Consider the following 20,793-nt stretch of genomic DNA (forward strand, 5'->3'; position numbering starts at 1 on the left):
ATAAATATTAGAAGCTTATGCGCTAGTGGGGACGGCTGTTGCATAAGCACAAGCTTTCTGCTTATGCTTATGCTTATGTTGCTGTTATGCAATGAGGGCTCATGATCGACATAACTATAAAGTGCTTGCTGATCGGCTAAAAGTCTTTCCCTTAAGCTTATGCTTATGCCAACCATGTCCCCACTGGACATAACAGCGACATAAACATAGGCAAAAGAAGAACGCAAGGTTTTTATTTTGTTATGCTTATGGATCTTATGCGTATGTTCGGCCATCACCTTCTTTTATGCCTACGCTCTTGCTCGCGTAGCAAGTGAGGACCGGGCATAAGTGCACCTGACTCCAAATATATTTTTAGCAACGCGTTATCCCGCCCGCAAGGTAAACAAGGTGCCGGTCTCCTGGCAAAATCTCAGACCGGATGGGTTTGATTATTTTTTGATTGTACGCGAAGGAGGCCAGAGAGGAAAGGGCAGAAAATACGTGCAAGCTAGCTGAATGAATTCACCATTTGCTGCCTTTATTGATGAAATTTCACAGTTTTATTGATGCGTTTTATCAGTTGTCAACCAATGTTAATTTAAGAAGTATATGAGCTTATATACGACCTCCTCTTGCAACTGTTGCAAGGTCTGAAAATAATGAAGATGAAAAAATTATGAAAAATTAAGCAAACGCAATGATAAAAGAAGTCGAACAACTTTTACGAACATGCAACATTATGTACGACATCGAATTAACTTGAGAGAACAGCAGATTCAACGTTGTCCGCTATATGTATAGGCGACTCGAGTATTTTTTAGACGGGGCAAATTCATCACGAGACATGCTATACTTAGGTCACGGATCAAGATCCCGCGTACGTCATACAACTGATAGCGTACAAATTTTTAAGCGCTGTATAAAATTTCTCATGCGTCGTGGTTCAGATCTTATAAATCACATTTTCTTCAGTTCTGGCCACGACTTTCGCTCATCAAGGTAAACCAAGGTGTTTACTGAGCAAAGTCTTATAGAGGATGGTTGATACAGCCAGCTTGCCCGTGCACGCAGGAGGGCAGAAGATACCTAGCGTAATGAATTCACAATTTTCTACTCAGTTATATTGATCAAATTTCATGATTCTTTTTTGATAGATGAGGTATATCGTGGGATAATTCTAATCGGGAAGCAGATATGACGTCTTCTAACTGTTGTAGGGCCTTTTTATATGGCTAACAAAATAACAGAACAACCGGCTAACAGCCTCATCGCAGTCTATATTCACAGACGCATCCCAAGTGTTTTGTAAAAGTAGCCGGGGTAATTCATTGCGCGCGATACAAAAATCGCAAACAACATTTAGCATTTAAGGTTGTATGAAGTTGCATTTGTTATAGATAATGTTATAAATCCTACGAACCAAATTTTTGTTTCTGGCAAGGCGTTATTCTGCCCGCACTTGAAGGTAAACCAAGGTGTGCACTTGGCAAAATCTCACAACGGATGAAGGCTTACTTCCGGCTTATACACCAGTACGCGTAATAGACTAGAGAGCAGAATATGCATGCAAGCGACCTAATTCACAATTTGAGTTTTTTAACTAGTCTTTTTTAACGGTTTTATTTATTGACGTGGTATATCTTAAGCTATTAATCCAGGAAAGCTAAAGAAAGCGTGATGAAAATTTGACGGCATCTTCTGTGACACGCTTCTCGACAGTCAGCTACAGTACGTCTCAACTTGAAGAACACTTTACGTGACAAGTCGTACGTGACAAGGACCCGGCAGAAGGATCATCTGAAGTGCCCCTAGCTCCTAACCCCTAAATGTTTTCTTAGCCGTCATAAAAGTCATTTTTCGTCTGATCACATTGGCATGGTGAAAAAAATTATTGTCGTACGGTATTTCTTCGATTTTCTATGAATTTTCAATCTTCGAATAATATAAGGATGGGTCGAGTTTGGTCTGTGACGTCAGCCGGGAAAGCCAGACCTACATGAAATTTGCGGTTTCAATTGTAACGTCAAAAGTCATGGACAGACAATTAACATATCAGAATTTCTGCTAAGGATAAATGAACAGCTGCTGATACTTTAAGCATCTCAGAGTAAATCTTATTTTAAAAAGTTTGAAAAATAGGTCCGCAATGCCTACTCGTGGGCTTATGTTTATTGTTATTCCATTATTTTAAATGTCAGTATTTGGGAGTGAAAGTGCTACAAGTGACTGGAAAGATAAAGGTATACAATAATTAATGAATGAGGTAATAGAAAATTTTGTTTTTAATTTGCTGATATTAACATAGACCAGTCATTACAAGTTCTAAGATGGAAAATTTATGGACAGTAGAAGACTTTGTTTAAGTCAAATTAAATTGTGAATATAGCGTCAAGATGGTTTCCTGGAAGTCAGCAGCAATTTATTTTCCAAATTCAATCAAATGACATCCAATATTGCTTCAAAACTGAATCAAGGTCTCGCCAACATAAAATAGATTAAAGCATTACTAACTACGTTAGGCCCAAGCCCTGCTGGGATACAATGTCAATGCCCAGAATTGACAGGTAAAAAAAAGAAAGGTGGTCTAAACACGAGTGATGATAGGTCTAGAGTAAGAAAGAGACCTCAGACACAAGGCAATCCCTTCAAGTTATTTTAAAACAGGATACCCAGTCCTTCCGCGAATAATTTTACCACGCACGTTACATGTATGGTTTCATGGACTTTAATCCCATTTACAGCACCCTGGTGCTTTGATGAGGCTCGGATAAAAGTTTTCCTCGCGTCAAGAGAGGATTAAGGGTAAAAGATTTAATCCACCATCAGTCCCGGGTTCAGAAATAACTAATCCTTTGACGCGTAGCTAGCTCACGTGGACAGCGTAAGCGGCTTTGCACGTATGGAAATAGCTTGTTGTCACGTGTGACCAAATCAAGCAATGTTTGAGCGATTTAATTCAGCACTAGACAAGTTTGGATTGCTCTGTGTCCCATAAAGTTTGACAGTTTTATTTGCTTACTACTTACTACTTGGGGGCTAAGCGCTGGTATAAGGTCTCGGTGGGGTTAGCAAGGGTCACCAATGCTCTCCCCGTAAATGCTGAGAAATACCTTTCCGTCTAATATAGGCTCTGCCAGCGAAGTCATATGTCGCACATCCTCGTCTTCGTAGCCCCTGGTAATGCTAGCAGTAGCTAGCAGCTGAGCGACAGTGGCAAAAGGCGAGTGTTCGGCGCCTTCAAATAACCGGAATCTGTGACTAAGGGAAGGAAAACCCCGACAGAAAAACCCTGGCCCTCCAGGTTGGGGGTTGGGCGTGAGGCCAATCACCTCACCCCATAAAAATATTGTGATTACGGAAACTGGAATCTCAATGTATACAGGCTACAATGGGTGTAGTACAACGACATGCCGGACCCCAGACGATGCCTTTATTAGCTGGGTCGACGGAAGTATGACGACTATGGGTGAAAGCCGAAAGGGGGCCCATTCTCCGAACAGCTCGTTGACAAACCCCAAAACTAAAGTAAAGGTGGGATGTTGGAATGTGAGAACTATGTTCTCGGTAGGAAAAACAGCCCAGATCACAGCTGAGATGACTCGTTATGGCATTGGTATATTAGGGATAAGTGAATGCAGGTGGTCGGGATTTGGACGTTTGAAAGCACGAACAGGCGAAACCATCATATACTCAGGCAGGGACGACGATGTACATCAGAGTGGGGTCGCAATAATCATGTCAAAGAAAGTCGCCCAATGCTTAGACAGCTGGAGACCGATAAGTGACCGCATCGTAGAAGCTCGCTTCTTCTCACGCTTCATCAAGACAACAGTCATCCAGGTCTATGCCCCAACCAACGAGGCAGATGATGAGGTGAAGGACGACTTCTATGAACAGTTACAAAAGACCGTGGATGAAGTGCCGAGGAACGACATGCTCTTGGTCATAGGCGACTGGAATGCAAACGTGGGTGAGCAACAACTTGAAGAGGAAGGCATTGTAGGAAAGTTGGGTATGACAGGGGAGAGGAGCGACAACGGAGAGCGTTTTGTGTCTTTCTGTGCACTGAACAATCTAGCTATTGCTTCGACTATGTTCCCACACAAAGAAATACACAGATACACGTGGACTTCACCAAATGGCCAATATCACAACCAGATCGATCACGTGGCCGTTAGATCCAATTATAAAAGATCAGTACAGGATGTAAGGGCGTATAGGGGTGCAGACTGTGCAAGTGACCACAACCTTGTGATTGCTAAGACACTGCTTAAGCTAAACAGAACAGGCAGGAGAGCAGTACAAGTCAGAAGATACGAGACCGGTAAGCTGAATGTTCCCGAAATTAGGAAGCAATTTCGGTTGGAACTAAAGAACAGGTTCACCTGTTTACTGCTAGAAGATGATTGTGACGTAAATACTGGACAGGAAGAGGAGGGCGAAGTAGCACGTGAGAATGAAGTAGAGAAAAAGTGGAAAAAGATCAAAGACACTTACTGTGAGACGGCCAAGGATGTGCTAGGCTACAGAACAAGGAAGAACAAGAGCTGGATCAGCCCAGAAAGCTGGAAGGGAATTGAAGAAAGGAAACAGCTAAAGCAAAAGTTAGCTGGCACAAGGTCGGAACGTCTTAGGGCAAGGCTGCAGCAGGAATACAGAAATAAAGATCTAGAAGTGAAGAAAAGTTTGAGAAAGGATAAGAGAGAGTGGGCTAACAATATAGCACAAGAGGCAGAGGATGCTGCTAAGTGTGGGCAGATGAAAGATATGTACGATGCTACAAGAAGGCTGTGCTGCGAGCCACCAAAGAAAATTGACATGGTAAGGAACAAGGAAGGCAATTTGTTGACAAAAGAAGAGGAGGTGCAACAAAGATGGAAAGAGCACTTTGCTGAAATACTGAATAGGCCCAACCCAGAACGTGAGGCCGAAGTGATTAGCGACATGGAAGTTATAGAAGAGATACCATCAGGCCCCATAACTAAAGCCGAGATCAGGAGCGCCATCACTAGCATGAAAGCAGGCAAAGCATCTGGCATAGACTGCGTGACAGTTGAACTGCTCAAGGCTGACATTACAACGACAGTCGACGTACTTCACGACCTTTTCCGTGAGATATGGGTCAGTGAGATTGTCCCCGCAGATTGGAGGAAGGGTCTCATTGTCAAGATTGCCAAAAAGGGGGATCTCACCAAGTGTGGAAACTGGCGGGGGATTACTCTGATGTCTGTTGCTGCAAAAGTGATGTGCAAGGTATTGATTAGAAGAATATCAGGTGGTGTTGATGCAAAGCTACGGAAGGAGCAAGCTGGTTTCAGGAAAGGAAGGAGTACGATAGAGCAGATACAGTAAACACCCGCATATAAGAACACATGGATTAAGAACATCAGGCTGAAATTTGGCAAATAAAGCACCACTTTTATAAGAACAATATCAGCCTGGAAAAAAAAATAATGTTCTTATAAAATGGGAAGGGTGTCAGATTTGCAGATGTACAGTGGACCTCTACTTTAGGCATTTCAAGGGTGGGGCAGCATATGGATCTGCCACAGAACTATACATACACCCTTCTTGTTACTGTTTTGTTACATTACTGATTACAGTAGACCTATTTGAACATTAGGTTTTTAATTATTGTTCCATCAATTTATGTAATTGTCCAAAAACATGATTAAAATTTCTAGCAACATTTTTTATGCTGTACAGCACTGAATTTAAAAAAATTTAAGAACATTTAAGAACATCCTGAGGCTGATTTTTCACTAAGCATCCGATAAATAAGAACACAATCAGTCTGACCTCTGAAATTGTGTGTTCTTATATGCGGGTGTTTACTGTATTCGTTCTCAGGAACATCGTAGAGCAAGCAGTGGAATGGAACTCCAGCTTATATGTATGCTTTGTCGACTACGAAAAGGCTTTTGACAGCGTTCACAGGAAAACTTTGTGGAAGATCATGGAGAGTTATGGGATACCGTCGAAGCTTGTCAGAATGGTCAACGTAATGTATGATGATAGCCAATGTGCGGTTGTTGACGGTACAGGTCAAACGGACTGGTTTGACGTGAAGTCCGGCGTAAAGCAGGGGTGTAACATGTCAGGGTTTCTGTTCTTACTCGTAATCGACTGGATCATGAGAAGAACAGTAACGGGTGCTAACACTGGCATTAGATGGAAATTGTGGTCCAAGTTAGACGACTTGGACTTTGCCGATGACATTGCTCTTACATCCAGTACGAAATGTCAAATCCAACAGAAAGTGAAAAATCTCAGCACTAACAGCAAGAAAACTGGTTTGAAGATCAACTCTGAAAAGACAAAACTCCTTAGACTGAACACGACCAGCAATGAGAATGTTCAGGTTGACGAACACGATATTGAAGATGTAGAGAGTTTTGTGTACTTGGGTGCACACATCAGCAAGTCAGGTAGCACAGAAGAAGACATCAAAGCAAGGCTAGGGAAAGCAAGGGCTGCATATAGTAAGTTAGATAAGATCTGGAAGAACAGTCAATTTACCTACAAGACTAAGACCAAAATCTTCAAAGCTAATGTCATCTCGGTGTTGCTGTATGGTTGTGAATGCTGGCGAATGACCAAAACAGATGAGAAAAAACTGGATGCGTTCTTACACAAGAGCCCTCGTCGGATATTAAAGATCTACTGGCCAATGCGGATAACAAACGAGGAGATTAGAGCAAGAGCAGGAATGGAGACAATAAGCAAGCAAGTGGCAAGGAGGAGATGGACGTGGCTGGGTCACGTCCTCAGAACGGATCACCACTCACATCCACGAATTGCTCTCACATGGGTACCTGAAGGCAAACGGAAACGGGGTCGACCGCGCGAGACTTGGAGAAGGACTGTAGAAAGGGAGCTGGAAAAGGAAGGTTTAAGAACATGGGCAGCAGCAGCATCGGCTGCGGAGGACAGAACAGCCTGGAGGCAGAGAGCTTACGGCCCAATTCTCCACTTGGAGAACGGATAAATGATGACTTCCTTAAATCACAAAATAATTTATCTGTTGAAAATACCTCCAACTTTTTATTTTTTGTTTAAAAGCCATTACACACAACTGATTATTCCGTCATAAGGATTAATAGCTACCGGCTGCAAGCTACTTTGAACAGTGGATACAGTATACACCTGACTGCAATAACGTTGCGATAGAAAAATGAATTATGCATACATTCTTGGATTTAAAAATTATTCTCGAAGCAGACATGCTTTAAGGTATAACCATAAGTACTGGACTTTTCTTTCTCATGGTATGAGTTACAACGCGAAGAAACCTATCAATTGTTCCCTTTTATTATGTTACTTCATTATTTTATTTTACCATATGCTTATCTTTAGTTTACACTGTCAATTAATTTTATGTATTTCCGGTAGTACGAAAATATGCTACCTAAAAACACGTTCCAATGTAAAATTCTCATTGTACCTGAAGAAGGCTGGTTTGGCCAGCCGAAATATAGTACAACTTCAAAAGAATCATCCTACGTTGTGTCGGTTTCTTCTTTCATATTTTTCATTTTAAATGTGAAGCGGATTAGATCACTATTGATCCAACGTATACCAGCAGGATCATCGTTCCGATTGCTTGCTTTAACATTTTATAATTTTTCGCATGTAACTTTAAGAACAGCGGCACATTTTCATCATGGCCAGATTCAAGATATGTTATGTAAATCAGTATCGGAATAAAAATTGCAATAAGTACTAGCAGTTCTACTCCTGACATTGAATGTTTTTTCTTCATTGATATTGAATTCAATTCTCGTAGAGTAGTTTCACAGGTCTCAGGTAAACATCTGCTTTCTTCATGAATTTTTCTTTTAGCAAGAGGGTCTGAATGGGGTGGTGGCTTTTTACAGCTAACGGTTATTATTTTGGCTTTTTGCGGTTAACTTTTGACTTCAAATCTTAAAAATTTTTGCCATTGTTGTAAAAAAAGTTAGAAATTAATTGTCATTGTTTAAAAAAGTTAAAAAAGTTAAGGTATTAGGACTATTCCGGAATGAAAAAAGGTATTGTTATAAGAATTGTTGCTTAATATCAAGTCTCCCAGCTTTTCCTTGCACCACCAAGCCAAACGATAAGACACAAAAAAGTCTTGACAAGAGATCTTAAGATTTACGCTTTCGTGGCTAACATTTTATTTTTTACGGTTCACATTTTTTACTGCTAAAACATCTTACGCCTAATTTAACGGCTAAATTTTTTGGCTCGTTTTCCAGCTAACGGTTAACCCCATTGGAACTCTTTGACAACGTTATTGCAATTAGGTGTAAACACACTTTACTAAATTTTGTTGTATGGACTTCAGTAAAAGGATCCAAGTTCCGTCAGCATCCACAGGTTATTCATTCATTCTGCAAATAGGAAGCGCGCAAAATGTTAAGTTAGCGACGTTTATCTCATGAAACCTGCCCATAAGGATCAAAGACGACTTCTTTAAAAGAGTTGGGCTGGAAATATCCGGGGAGGGGGGGGGGGTGCAATGTACTGGGCAGTCAGTCCTAATAGAGTATGAGTGTTTTCTATCTATGCCGTGCATGAAAAGGAAAAAGAATGCTGAAGAGATTAAAATATATGGGTTATTGACCAATCATGAGGACATTTCTGGATATGTACATGTCCTAACCTTTTCCAGTAGACTAATTGAATTTCGGATTGAATCTCTGTCGTAAAGGGGGGAGGGGGTTGAAGGAAAGGGGAAGCGCTGGATTGGGGAGGGCCACGCCCTCTACTTCGGAATTTAAAGGATCCGCTGCTGTTATCGCGAGACATGAATTTACCTTTTCTTTCCGGGAAACGATAAACTTGATTGGCCCAGGGTCCTCCTTTGCCATCGCTTTTACATTCTTGTGATTCACCGTATATTTTGTATGTTATTTGAGCGGTGGAACTTGTAACACACATACCACCATCTTGAATACCAAACATCTTGTATCGTTGTAGCATTGCAAATACAGCGCACTTTTGGATTGCTTGTTGTCTTGTTTTGTAATCATTGCTTAGTAGGGATGGACTTAAAAAATTGTGATGATTTTTTCCATCCACGCTCTCAATAGCTCGTTCGCTTGAGTCTTTGAAGCATCCAACAGACTCGTACTCCATATATGGTAGTAGAACTGTGAGGGAGAAAAAAAAATCAGCCAAATCTTTTATGGCTTGCTTGATCTTATACAACTGAAAATTTTTGAATGACTAAGGGACCTCTTAGGAAATAAAGATGACAAAAGCTGGTTAGAATGAATACAGAATACAGACAGATTTGATAATGTGCACCAGTTTATTTTCAGTGAGTCTGCATGAAGCATTTGATACGTATACCACAAAGGGAGGTAAGAACATATTGGAATTTCGGAGAACAAATGTTGCAGCTCAAGAAGCAAAATTCTTGGTCTACCATCTCCAATCAGCTTATTAAAATTCATTTTATTTTTCAATCTGTTGTTTTGACCACACGTGGTTAAACGTAAGTCCTCACCTCTGAACTGACATGGATTAAATAGTGGTGAACTTTTTTTTTTCTCAATACATGGATTTCCATTTATATTGTCCGTATAGAACGTTATTCCCTCATGTGGGTAGTTTGCTTCATCAATTTTTTTAAAAAATTTTATCTTATAGAATATTTTTCTTTCTTGATTTAATTCAATTTTCAGGTAGCCTAGGCTTGATACGTTCAAATAGTTATTCAGGCTTATTCCGAACGTAGTTAATGGAGGGAATGGTTATTAAACCCGACAAACTGAATTTCTTTGTTTTAGGTTTTTGTTCGCTTTTTTCGCCTTGACCGTGCACAAAACACAATAGTTACTCACTCCGTACTGAGGAAATGACCAATAGAAACGTTTTGGTTACGTAATTCATGCATAGTGTATGAGCGCAAAGCAAAAGATTGTGCACGGTCGCGGACGTTCCAACATAAATCTTGGCATCTTTGTTTGCTCCTTTGATGTTTGCCGGGCTTCATAACCATTTCCCTCTAAAAACTATATGTTCTGAAATACAACCATCTATCATACCATCAACGCTGTTATAATCATAATTATAGACATTGTTGTTAGCCCCCATTGCTGAGCACTCAGTCTCGCCGTGGCCAAACTTGGCAAAACTCTTTACAGTATCGGCGCCACTGAAGCACTGCCCGTTGGACGTAACAACATACACTTTATGTTCCCTCTTCTTGGCTGCGAGAGCACACTTCCTTACGGCATCTTGTCTTGCAATGTAGTTACCATCTAGCATAGGGTCCCGTCCTTCTAGGCTAGGGATGGCACGAGCTTGTGAGTCCTGGAAACATCCAAGCTTTCGATAGTCATAATATGTAAACGGCGAAAGAACGTCTGTGAATGACAAAACGTGAGAAGAATTAATGTTGTAAAAAGAAATATCACTGGGATGTTTTTTGTTTCTTTATTTTAGTCGTGTTATAATTACGTGTTACATACTTTATAATTAACCTTACTCAAACCAAGAGAGGACATTTCAAGGGCCGTTAGACAAAGTGTCATGTGTTAACCAACGGTCATTTCCATGATGATGACAATAAGTCGATGACTTTCGGTATGATTTAATTATTATTTAAGGTGGCTCTGTAGGGTAATCATTCATGGCGTTGCGCGCGCAAGTGTTATGTTTTGAATGCTGTTTTTGCATTCGCTTTCACACCTAGTCCTCTCAAACTTATTACACGTAATAAGCAATGATTAAATAGTGTTTTGCTATCATCTCTGTTAAAATTTTGGGATTTAGTCTTAAATAATAAATGCCCAAACAAAAGTGCTTTTTACTGTTTTTATGGCTTTATTTGTGATTTTCATGAATTTCCTTCGATGAAATCTTCCAAAATTTTTACATCACATCGCTTCCAGCGGGATACGAATTTTAAACACGAAAAAAGTAGGGGTTGTAAAAGCAGTTTTTTCGATATTTTCAAATTTATGTCCTTTACCGCTGCCAAAAATCTGGTCTTATAGATTTCCGTGAAAAACGAGCTCCGACTAAAGTAAAATATTTTCTACCAATCTGCCAAATTTTACGGAATTTCACCGAAGGAAACGCGAGAAAATTCACTGTCAGTTTTGCTTTTTGTGCTCGTGTTGACGTAATAAAATATCGAAAAACACTGACGTTTCCTTTGAGCGAGGGAGGGAGCCACCTAACAAACCTCTAAGAAATAAAGATGATGGATTATAAAAAAATCAGCAGGTCAGCTGTCAGTTCCAAGAAAATAAATACATAACAGAGAAGAAGTACGTAACAGAGAATCAGCTCGTTAGCTGTCAGTTTACAATTATCCTTGTGACTGTACCTTCCATGGTTCCTGTCAGATTGTAAACCTGATTAGCCCCGGCTCCTCCTTTTCCGTCATTCTTACAATCCTGTGATTTACCGTGCTTGCCATACACCTTGTGTGCATTGGGGCTACCAACACACATGCCGCCATCTTGAATTGCAAACATTTTATATCCGCGTGCCAAGGCTGCCACAGCGCACTTTTGAATAGCATGATTTCTCAGTAGATAGCTATATTTGAGAAGAACGTCGCTTCTTTCCATGGATGGAATAGCACTTACATCTTTGTTTTTGTAACAGCCAAGTGATTCGTACTTAACAGAGGACAGAAAATCTGAAGACAAGGGTATTGATGTAGTATTAGAATAGATTAGCTCGCATGTATAAATTCATAGCATAACGAAAAAAGTAGTGCATTATTAAAGCCGAAAGGTTTTTTCAATTCAAGCAAAACTTTCGGCTTGATTTTTTCCCAGAAATTACCAGTGGTGAATGGAACAGCATTTTCAACAATTTCCGAAAAAAGAACTTCATATCGTTGTAAATATCTTAACGGGAATCTCTGTTCCATTTGGTTTCCACCCTAGAATTTCTGGAATGTTTGGTTGAATGGTTTGTATTTAAAAAATTTAACAGTTTTCTGAAGTTTCGGGAACTTCCTAAGCAATTTTTGAAATTATTTTTCAACCGTTTCCAAAGCTGCGGATGTTTTTTGCTGAGTAGGAAGCGCCCGAGTAGGAAGCGCCCGTCACTTTCTTACATCTAAACAGTCATGTTTTGTTTTAAGAACTAAAGTTTAAGCGCGCACAATGATTTGTCATTTTTCAAACTGTTCAAGTTAATTCTTAATTTGAATCGCGGTATCCAAATTAACAAATAATTTGGACAGTTCCGTGTGCAGTGCATTAAACAATTGACTATGAACAGACTCAACGAAACCTAAAAGAGGAACTCCTGGGCCGGGTTGTTCAAAGCCTGATGAAGTTTATCCAGGATAAGCGAAAATTTTGCGGTGAGGTTTTCTGTTTATGTTGTTTGGCCTTCTGAATTTGAATAATCTCAAACTACAAACAACGTACGCAGTGAGTAAACTTTTCTTCAGCCATTTTAAAGCGAAGAAATGAAAAAAAAAAAAAAATTCAAAGGAATCGTATGCGAATTTTTTTCTTTATGAGCCGTGAAAAGGAGTACAAAAGTTACAAGTACGAAGACAGCCGAGGGCTTCACGAAAACGTTTCCTAAATGACCGCTTCTGACTGTTTCTGCGTCAGTAAGTCGTTTGAGGGGCAGGTTTTGGATCTAAACACACACATTATTTCACTTGGGAAATGGCCGAGGAGTTCGCTCGCTGTTCGGCGGGCATTATTCGTTGTTTTTTCCCTCGTTTTTTGTCCAATTGCCGGCTTGCAACGTTCAAAATGCATAGAGAAGTTACAAATCGTTGGTACCGCGTCTTTCTTGAGTACAAGTCGACGAGGCTTATCAGAGGGTCCCAACAAACTCCCTACCGCAAGATTTTGTTCAAAGCTGTCTTCGGTTAAGTGTTCTGCGCAAACGCGCGAATGTTTCGAGGGCGTAATGTATTCTCTTTTCATTTTTATAAGCCATCGATGCTCTTTTCAGTTTTGGGTCCTGGGGGAACTTGAGCTAACTTTGGATTTTGAATGCCTGTGTGGTTTTCCTTTGAAGTTCACTGTAAACTTGAAAACAAAACAGTTTCAAATTTCTCGTGTTTCTTGAGCTCACTAACAGTGACGTCACAAGTTTTATTTCCGACAATTATCCCGACTGCTCCACGATTATGAAGGATAAAAATCAGTGATTTTAACATTCCAATATCTCTGCAGTGCTTCGTCCAATTTGTTTGAAACTTCAGAATATGTTTATTTTATACTTAATTAATACATTGGACTCAAGTGAAAGAAATGTCTAAATTTTGGTTCATTTGACCTTTCAGTTAACCTGGATTGAGCCCGCGATCTAATCGGAACACCAGTACTTAGGCAGCAGTCAACTTCAAAAAGTAGGTGAGATCTAAACTTGCGCTCACAGAATGGTCACGTGATAGTACCAGCGGATACCTTGTTTTGACAGGAATGGAAAGCGCCTCAAGCATAAATGCGCTGTTACGTGATTTTCCCGTCAAGTGTAGTCGTGTTTTGTATTGACATATAATTTGTATTCCGGATAAATTAGGTCCTTCAGCCACCGCAGGTATATTGCCTCCATGCAAAACTCTTTATCAATTCAATTATAATGTCAACCTAATATAATACAAGCGCGCATGATAAATTTTTAAATTTTCAAACTTTTCAAGTTAGTTCTTAATTTGCTCTGTGGGCAATCTCATTAACAGGTTGTGTGATAGATCCCAGACAAATTTGAAAATACTTGAATTCAAAGAATTTTTATGTAGCCAGTCCTATGACTAATCCACCTTGTATCCATGTTAAAGTGTGCACTTCAGTGGCCCAAGGTCCTCCTTTTCCATCACTTTTGCAATCTCGGGAGACGCCATATTTGTTAAAGTCTTTCAGCGTTGGACTACCACACACATACCACCATTTTGAATACCCACAATTGGATATCCACGACCTTTTCCAACCAGAATGCATTTCTTGACAGCATGTTTTCTTGTGGTATAGTTGCCGTCAAGAAGGTGGTCTTTTCCTTCAAGGATTTCCATGGCTGGCACAGGGAGGTCTTTGTAACATCCCCGAGGAATGCCATGCTCTGCTATTAGAGCTGTAATGCAACATATAGTGGAACAATGAACGATGGGTGCGTCACGCATGTGCAGCGACTAGAAAAATTTAAAATATATTTTTTTTCTAGTCACAAATTTGGGGCTCTTTCGGTGAGCAAAAGACAGTGCCTACCCAGTATATGTAGATTTAATTTGACTTTCTAAATTAGAACGAGGCCTAATTGTCATGGGCTCATATGGAACCAGAGGCTGAAATAGTTCCTGGATTTAAACAAATAGCAACTTTAACCACACAACGCTAAAATGTCATTGTCTTTTATAAGCTCTAGCTCATTGCTCTTTCAATGGTTCGGTTAATTCAGCAAAGAAATCTACGTCTGACATACCTTTCGTTTTAAGCACTTCAAGAGGCAAGTCCGTGTAGTTTGTTTCTTTACTTGATAAGACAAGAACTAACGAATCGTTGCGCACATATATTCAAAGTTGGTCCATAACATACCTTCAATCCCACTTGTAAGGTAAACATGACTCGCCCCTGATGAACCTTTTCCATCGCTTTTACAATCCTGTGAGATTCCAAACTTGTTGAAAGTTGGGTTAACAGATCTACTGACAAGACATGAGCCGCCATCATGAATAGCGAAAACATCATATCGTTTCTTCATGGCCACCAATGCGCATTTCTCAGTTGCATCTGTTCTTAGCTTGTAGTCAGCGTCAAGAACATCCGGGTCTTTTCCTTCCAGAACAGTCATCCCCATGTTGTATTTGTAACATCCAAGTGATTTGTACTCAATCGCAGAATAGAGATCTACAAGGCATGCATTAACCATGTAATTGAGATGAATTGGTTAACAAATACCTCATGGTTCAGCTACTATGTTATACGGCTACCTGCAAATTATGGTCTGCTCTTGCCTAAGTCCGTCTAAACGTGTTTTCCTGCCCATAATATTCTACTCATGCGTAAATGAAAGCACGCTCTTGTGTGAAACATCGCAGATCGCTGCCCTGAGCTGTGAAAACAATTATTGAACACAGTTACCGGATAGTATCGTGATTTGTCTCACAGATTAAGTATTTGCCTCAACCTTCGACTTCGGCAAATAATTGATCTACTCGCCACTGACAAATCAGCCTGTACAGGTCTATAACGTGTTGGTAATAAGTGACGAGCCAAAAGGATTCCTGGCGAGGGGCAAAAAAATTAGTAGCTATAGTTACGAAAGATGAGAGAACTCCTTAACCTGGGTACGATAAAAATTTGAAAATTACTCGGGAAATCTTTTCATTGTGGTTCATTTTGTCTTTTCGAGAAACAAATTGGGAATTTTAACCAAATAACTAATTCTTAAAAAAAAATTTTCTAAGGGGCTCAGAATCACATTAAAACTGATTATGAAATAAGGTGATTCTGACTACTTCATTACAATATCTTAAAATTAACTTGCTAAGTTTTCTGTGCTTTGTCAATAAGACGAAAAATTATCATATAACGTTCTCCACGCAGCAGTTGATATCAAGGGATTACAGATTTAATTGAACATCTTTAAATTTTCCTGTTGAATCATCGGGCAGATACTTTAGTAGGGAGTGTTAGCAAAACACAACGGCGACGGTAACGAGAACGTCACCGAACAAAAGGTTTAATGAGCAGAACAGTGGTTCTGCACGTGCGTTTTGAATATTTGTACATTTCTTTGTCGTCCTCTGCAAAGCAACAACGTGAACTGACGATGTCGTACGTATTTTGGAGAACGTGTACCCCAATGGCTAATTTGTCGTGTGTTCCTTTGGGATTGAAGGCTGTCAATGTATATTTAGCCTGAGCAGGGCTTTAGACCAATAGGCGAACTGAACAGATCTACACAGTTGTGACATTCGAAGGTAAAATTTATATACTCTTTTGAAAAGGCGTCGTCCTCGGCGTCGCCGTCGTCATTGCTAAAACCAAACACGGGAAGATGACAAGTATCTAGAAAAATATTTATTTACTTGCTTAGTTTCTTGTGCTGTGTTAATTAGACGAAAAATTATCATAGAACATTCACAACGGCGTTTCGACAAAAAAAGAATTTCAGGGAGTTTTACATTCTTTGTCTTTTACAACATTGGGCTGATACTATGCCAAACACGAGAAGATGATAAGTGTTGTAAGCCACCCTCAGAAATAAAATCCCTTATCTACAAAACTATTTACGTCATTCACTTATAAATAGAAAGGTTATTTAGCTCGCTGTTATTCACGACAGCTCCGCGGCCTCTTAATATCGCACTGTCTTGAAAGAAAATTGTCGCTGTACTATGTGGCCTCCTCCCCTTCATTGTTTAATAGGTTTCATTTTTTTTTATAAATAACAAATAAACAAAGTGATCATACCCTTGATTCCTCCAATAACATAAACATGGTTTGTTTTCTTCCCTCCTCTTCCATCGCTTTTGCACTGACTTGACGTGCCATATTTCTGAAAGGTCTTGTGCGCGGTGGAACTACTTAAGCACATGCCGCCATCTTGAAGAGCAAACACTTTGTTCCCGCGTTGCTTAGCTACAAATGCACACTTTTCTATTGCATCTGTTCTCCGTTTGCAGTTCGCTCTATCCAGACGCGGGTCCTGTCCCTCAAGGCTAGGGATCGCCCGTGACCACGATATGTCTTCGAAACATCCAATTGATGTGATGTTAACGGAATCAGAAAAGTCTGAAATAATAACGACGTATTAGCAACGTTTAGGGGCGTAGCGTACATTTCTCATGAAGAACGCATCGAAGACAAAATTAATCGGGCGCCGAAGGGCGTGAGCCGCTCGGTGGTTTTGGAGCATGGCCCACTCCTTGCATACGGGTGTGGCGCCTGCAGTACAAGTAGCAGGTAAAACCGAGCTGAGCTGTCCCACTCAAACGACACGATAATAGATGTTTTCTTTGCAGCTAGCAAAATATTAAGGCAATGCTTAAGTTGCTTTGGCCTCTTCTAATACTTAACTGGGTAAATCTGAGTTTGATTTGACAAGGAATAGCACATTTTGTTCTCAATGGCACAACTATTATGCTGCCTGGTGACAGCGTTGAAAGAGCGAATTACCGAGTGCGGGCGACCCATTCTTGGCGCCAAATTAAGAGCTTTCATTCGAGCCACAAAATGTTTCATATTTTCCTCATTTTTAACTTGGAAATTTGTAGTGGTGGGACGATTTCACTCCATCACTCCTTCACTCCTTCACTTCCTGTTAGACATTTGGAATCCTGGGGAAACTCCCATATGAGAAGGTCAGGGATGCTCGTGCGCGTCGGAAAATTTGATACCACTTAAAGCGGAATAGGTTCGATTACTTGCCACTGTTCAAGAAAGGATCTCGCGCGCACTTTTAGACCCCACTCGCGTACTCGAGAGATCAGCGGAAAACAAATAACGTTTCTTTTATTATCATTTCTTCGACTGCTCCCTAAAGGATACTTTGACAGCTAAGGATGGTGACGTTTCGTCATCAACACTCTAATCGAGACCAGAATTCCTGATTTCTACCCGAGACGACGAGCATCTCCGGCCTTCTCATACTGGAGTCCTTCCGGGTTTCGAACATCGCGCTGTCCAAGGCCGTTTTACAGTCGATTGCACCGTGTCTAGTTAGTCGTTCTTTGAATTTCTGATGCAAGTGCTCAATATCTTACCACAGAAATGATCTACATTGAATAGATTTTCGCACGAACGTTTTTATATACAGAAGCTATTAAGTTATAAATAGCTCATTTCCCGAAGGTGTCCGCTTATACAAGTTTAACCGTACTCGATTGCCGAAAACTGAGGGGATATTGAAAATCACAAAATTGATGAGCTGTATGAATGTTCGAATTATGATTCAATCCGTGATTAAAAGTTTTGGACGATCAACAGACAAGAGAATTGAGGAGAATTCGAACGACGCGTTTCGCTATATTTCAAAGATAAATACATTGACACATTAATAAAGCTTTTACTTACTTACTTACATGGCGAAATGATTTGAACAAAATAGTTGATAAATAGAAAACAAAAGGCATTACACAAGACTGGGAGTTCCGAGGGGTCACTAATATCGCCTTGGAAAGGGAAGAAGAAAAAAAAAAAAAGAAAGAAAAGAAAAAGAAAAGTTATTACAACATGGGGGATTGGTATTTGGTAACCCATCCAAGCATGAAGGAACCCCGCCGAACAGGGCTTAACTTTGTTGAGCGGACGCGTCGACGCGGTGCTGTCTTTGTGGTATGATGACCCTACGTTGGATAACTTTTTTTCGTTTCTAAGATCTCTCAAAAGGTGACAAAGATAGAAAAAAATCACTGATAGCAAAAATCGCCTGGGAAAATAAAGAACGAAAAAAATAGAAATGAAAATGACAATCCGATTATACTTGCTTTGCTGATCGGACAAGAAGCGTACTTTCTTTATAATTGTCTCGAACGGGGATCACCAATAACTTCATGAATGTTTCAAACGTTGCCACATCTCCTCGTGTATTCTCTTACAGTTGCGTTTTGCCAGTGTGCTTTAACTTTAACTTAACCTACGGATTAAAACCTTAAGTCGGTGCATGGCATCAAAATTGTCACTGCATGTTGTCTGACAGACAATCCATTTTGCAAGTTCAGTGGCTCATAGCCACTTTGATTCTACAGAAAAAAAAAAGTTGCTGTTTGCCAGAATAATACGATTTAGATCTGAAACGGTTCATAAGTGTTGAAAACTGATAATCTCCACTCCGAGCTGTAAGTATCTTGAAGAAAACTTTATAGGGATAACCGGATACCACGTTAAGTCGACAAAACGTTCAATTGAAGTGAAGTTAAAGGAGTCAAAAGAATCTAAAACAATAAGAACGTATTGGCCACTGGCACGTCGTTTAGAGCTGCAGGAGTTTGGATATTGTAATCGCATATCTCTGTTTGTTTCCCATACTACATTTTGACAACGGTTTACACTCTGTACTATAGAAGTGACGTCATGAAATTACGTCATGATGCTGAACTCTGTTCTATCCGGGCTTTTTTTTTTGTCTTGAGGAGCTGGAGGGGGGTATTCAAGGCCATAGCCTGTAAATCTTAAAGTATGAAAGCTTTGATAAAACAAGAGACCACTTTATTTTCTCTTGGATAAGGTCGTGTGATAGGATTATGCAAATGATGACCACTTCCTGGGAAAGGCTGAGCGAAGTCCACTGAACAGTGAACCTTCGATACATTACTGTCTTATTACACATCAACAAACAAAACAGTCAAGATACTCAGTGACGATTAAAATACATACCTGCACTGCCAAGATGCAAACTTGCGCAGAGAACTAAAACAAAGATTTTCATCATTCTGAGGGAAAAGAGAATATGTTCCTATAAGTCGTGAGAGAGAACATCAGCAGCATTTTCAAGATACTAGCAATAAGACTATTTATAACGAAAATAAATGAAGTAGTTTTTTTAATTCTTAAAATTAAAACCTTTAACTTTTTAATAGAATTACATAACGCACAACACAAATGTAGCGTATAGGTTTTTGTACATATTTAGTAGTTTCTTGTTTTACTTTTAACCTTAACTTGTATAAATAAAGCTTTTATCATCATCATCATCATCATCATCATTATTATTACTGTAGTCCAAATTATAATAAATTACGCAGTGGAAACGAGTTGTTTATATTACTAAAATTACTAGTTTTGCTAGATACTGGCTAGATACCAACAAAACGGTAATCACATACTGTGAAATATTCTCAATCTATCGAATACTTCGATGAAAGACATATTTATTACGAAGGCAGAAATTATACTTTACATGTAAAACAACGGCAGTAAACACCAGTTGAGCTACTAGTATTTATGACAAGAAGTTTTATTTTTGTAAAAATGTACAAACAACATAGAGTATAATAACACTCGTTCGAATATATAGCGATCTCCGTTCATCTCAGCGAAGTGAACTTCGACAGTTACAACGCTCATTCGATAAGTGATCAGTTGAAACTCCAGCTCTATATATTCTCTTCTCGGAGTGAAACCAGTGGGAGCAACTTAGTCTTTCCAACTCCTTTCATATTCAACTCAGCATTTTCGTCTGCAAGATTTAAGAGCTGTTTCGTAATTTTCATAGGAAAAGCACATGTTTTCATGAACCACAACTCGACCAGATTATACTGCACAAGTCACTTTTAGCTACTTTTCGATCCTTATCTTAAAACTAAACTAAAAAGCGAGCTTTGAAACGATCGTTCTTCCCTTGAAAGCCATTAGTAGCCGAAAGTTGAGCTTACGTCCAGTTTGTGATTGACAGCTGTTATCTCATCAGCCAATCAACTTACTTGAACAATTCTAACAAGGATTGTGACTGGCTTGTTTTAGCGTACGTTATGAGAAGACAGATCTACGCTAACGCCACTTTTCCTCGATTGAAAATAAATTTTGGTTTGGAAATATTAGTTGAATGTGCGGGGAAATGAATGGATTCTTTATCATAAAGCAAAATAAAAAAGCCTCGACTGTGCTCTGTTCTATAGTAAAGAACTTAGGAAACGTTAGACCACTCAAAAAGTAGGGAGAAACACCGAGAGTACGTCTCGTGTTTGTCCCGCGCCCCTACAATTCTTTTGTGCTCTAGTACGGAGGCGAGAACGTCTACACTTCCATGATTTCTTCTGTGATTTTCAAGCCGAGGACGAACCGAAACAACATATTTACTTTTATTGTTTTTGAATGTGATCAGGAAACTTACGATCTGCAAAACTTCCACGGCTAGGCAGCAGGAGTCAGGGCCGTAGCCAGAAAA

The 20,793-nt window shown here is 39.7% G+C and overlaps 2 protein-coding genes and 1 pseudogene across 2 annotated transcripts in view; all 3 read right to left on the reverse strand.

Annotated features, from left to right (window-relative positions):
* LOC145464968 (uncharacterized) overlaps positions 1-14,795 on the reverse strand; it is a 28,262-nt gene extending 13,467 nt beyond the window's left edge. Inside the window, exon 1 of the mRNA XM_081448782.1 lies at positions 14,499-14,795. Within this exon, the coding sequence (XP_081304908.1) occupies positions 14,499-14,760 (262 nt within the window). The 5' untranslated portion in view covers positions 14,761-14,795. The remainder of the gene's footprint in view (positions 1-14,498) is intronic.
* Positions 8,226-9,306, reverse strand: LOC145464969 (uncharacterized). Its single transcript, XM_081448783.1, has 2 exons — positions 8,784-9,306; positions 8,226-8,357 (listed from the first exon to the last, which is right to left on the reverse strand). Exons 1-2 carry the CDS (start codon positions 9,103-9,105, stop codon positions 8,353-8,355), a joined length of 327 nt encoding a protein of 108 aa, XP_081304909.1. The 5' UTR covers positions 9,106-9,306; the 3' UTR covers positions 8,226-8,352.
* LOC145466171 (uncharacterized) lies at positions 11,118-14,383 on the reverse strand (annotated as a pseudogene).
* Positions 14,796-20,793: the final 5,998 nt, after the last annotated feature.

Source organism: Orbicella franksi, chromosome 13 (assembly GCF_964199315.1).
Source record: "Orbicella franksi chromosome 13, jaOrbFran1.1, whole genome shotgun sequence".
NCBI lineage: Eukaryota > Metazoa > Cnidaria > Anthozoa > Scleractinia > Merulinidae > Orbicella > Orbicella franksi.

Coding starts and splice junctions, on each gene's coding strand:
- LOC145464969 (XM_081448783.1), bottom strand. CDS start 9,105: ATGGAGTACGAGTCTGTTGGATGCTTCAAAGACTCAAGCGAACGAGCT.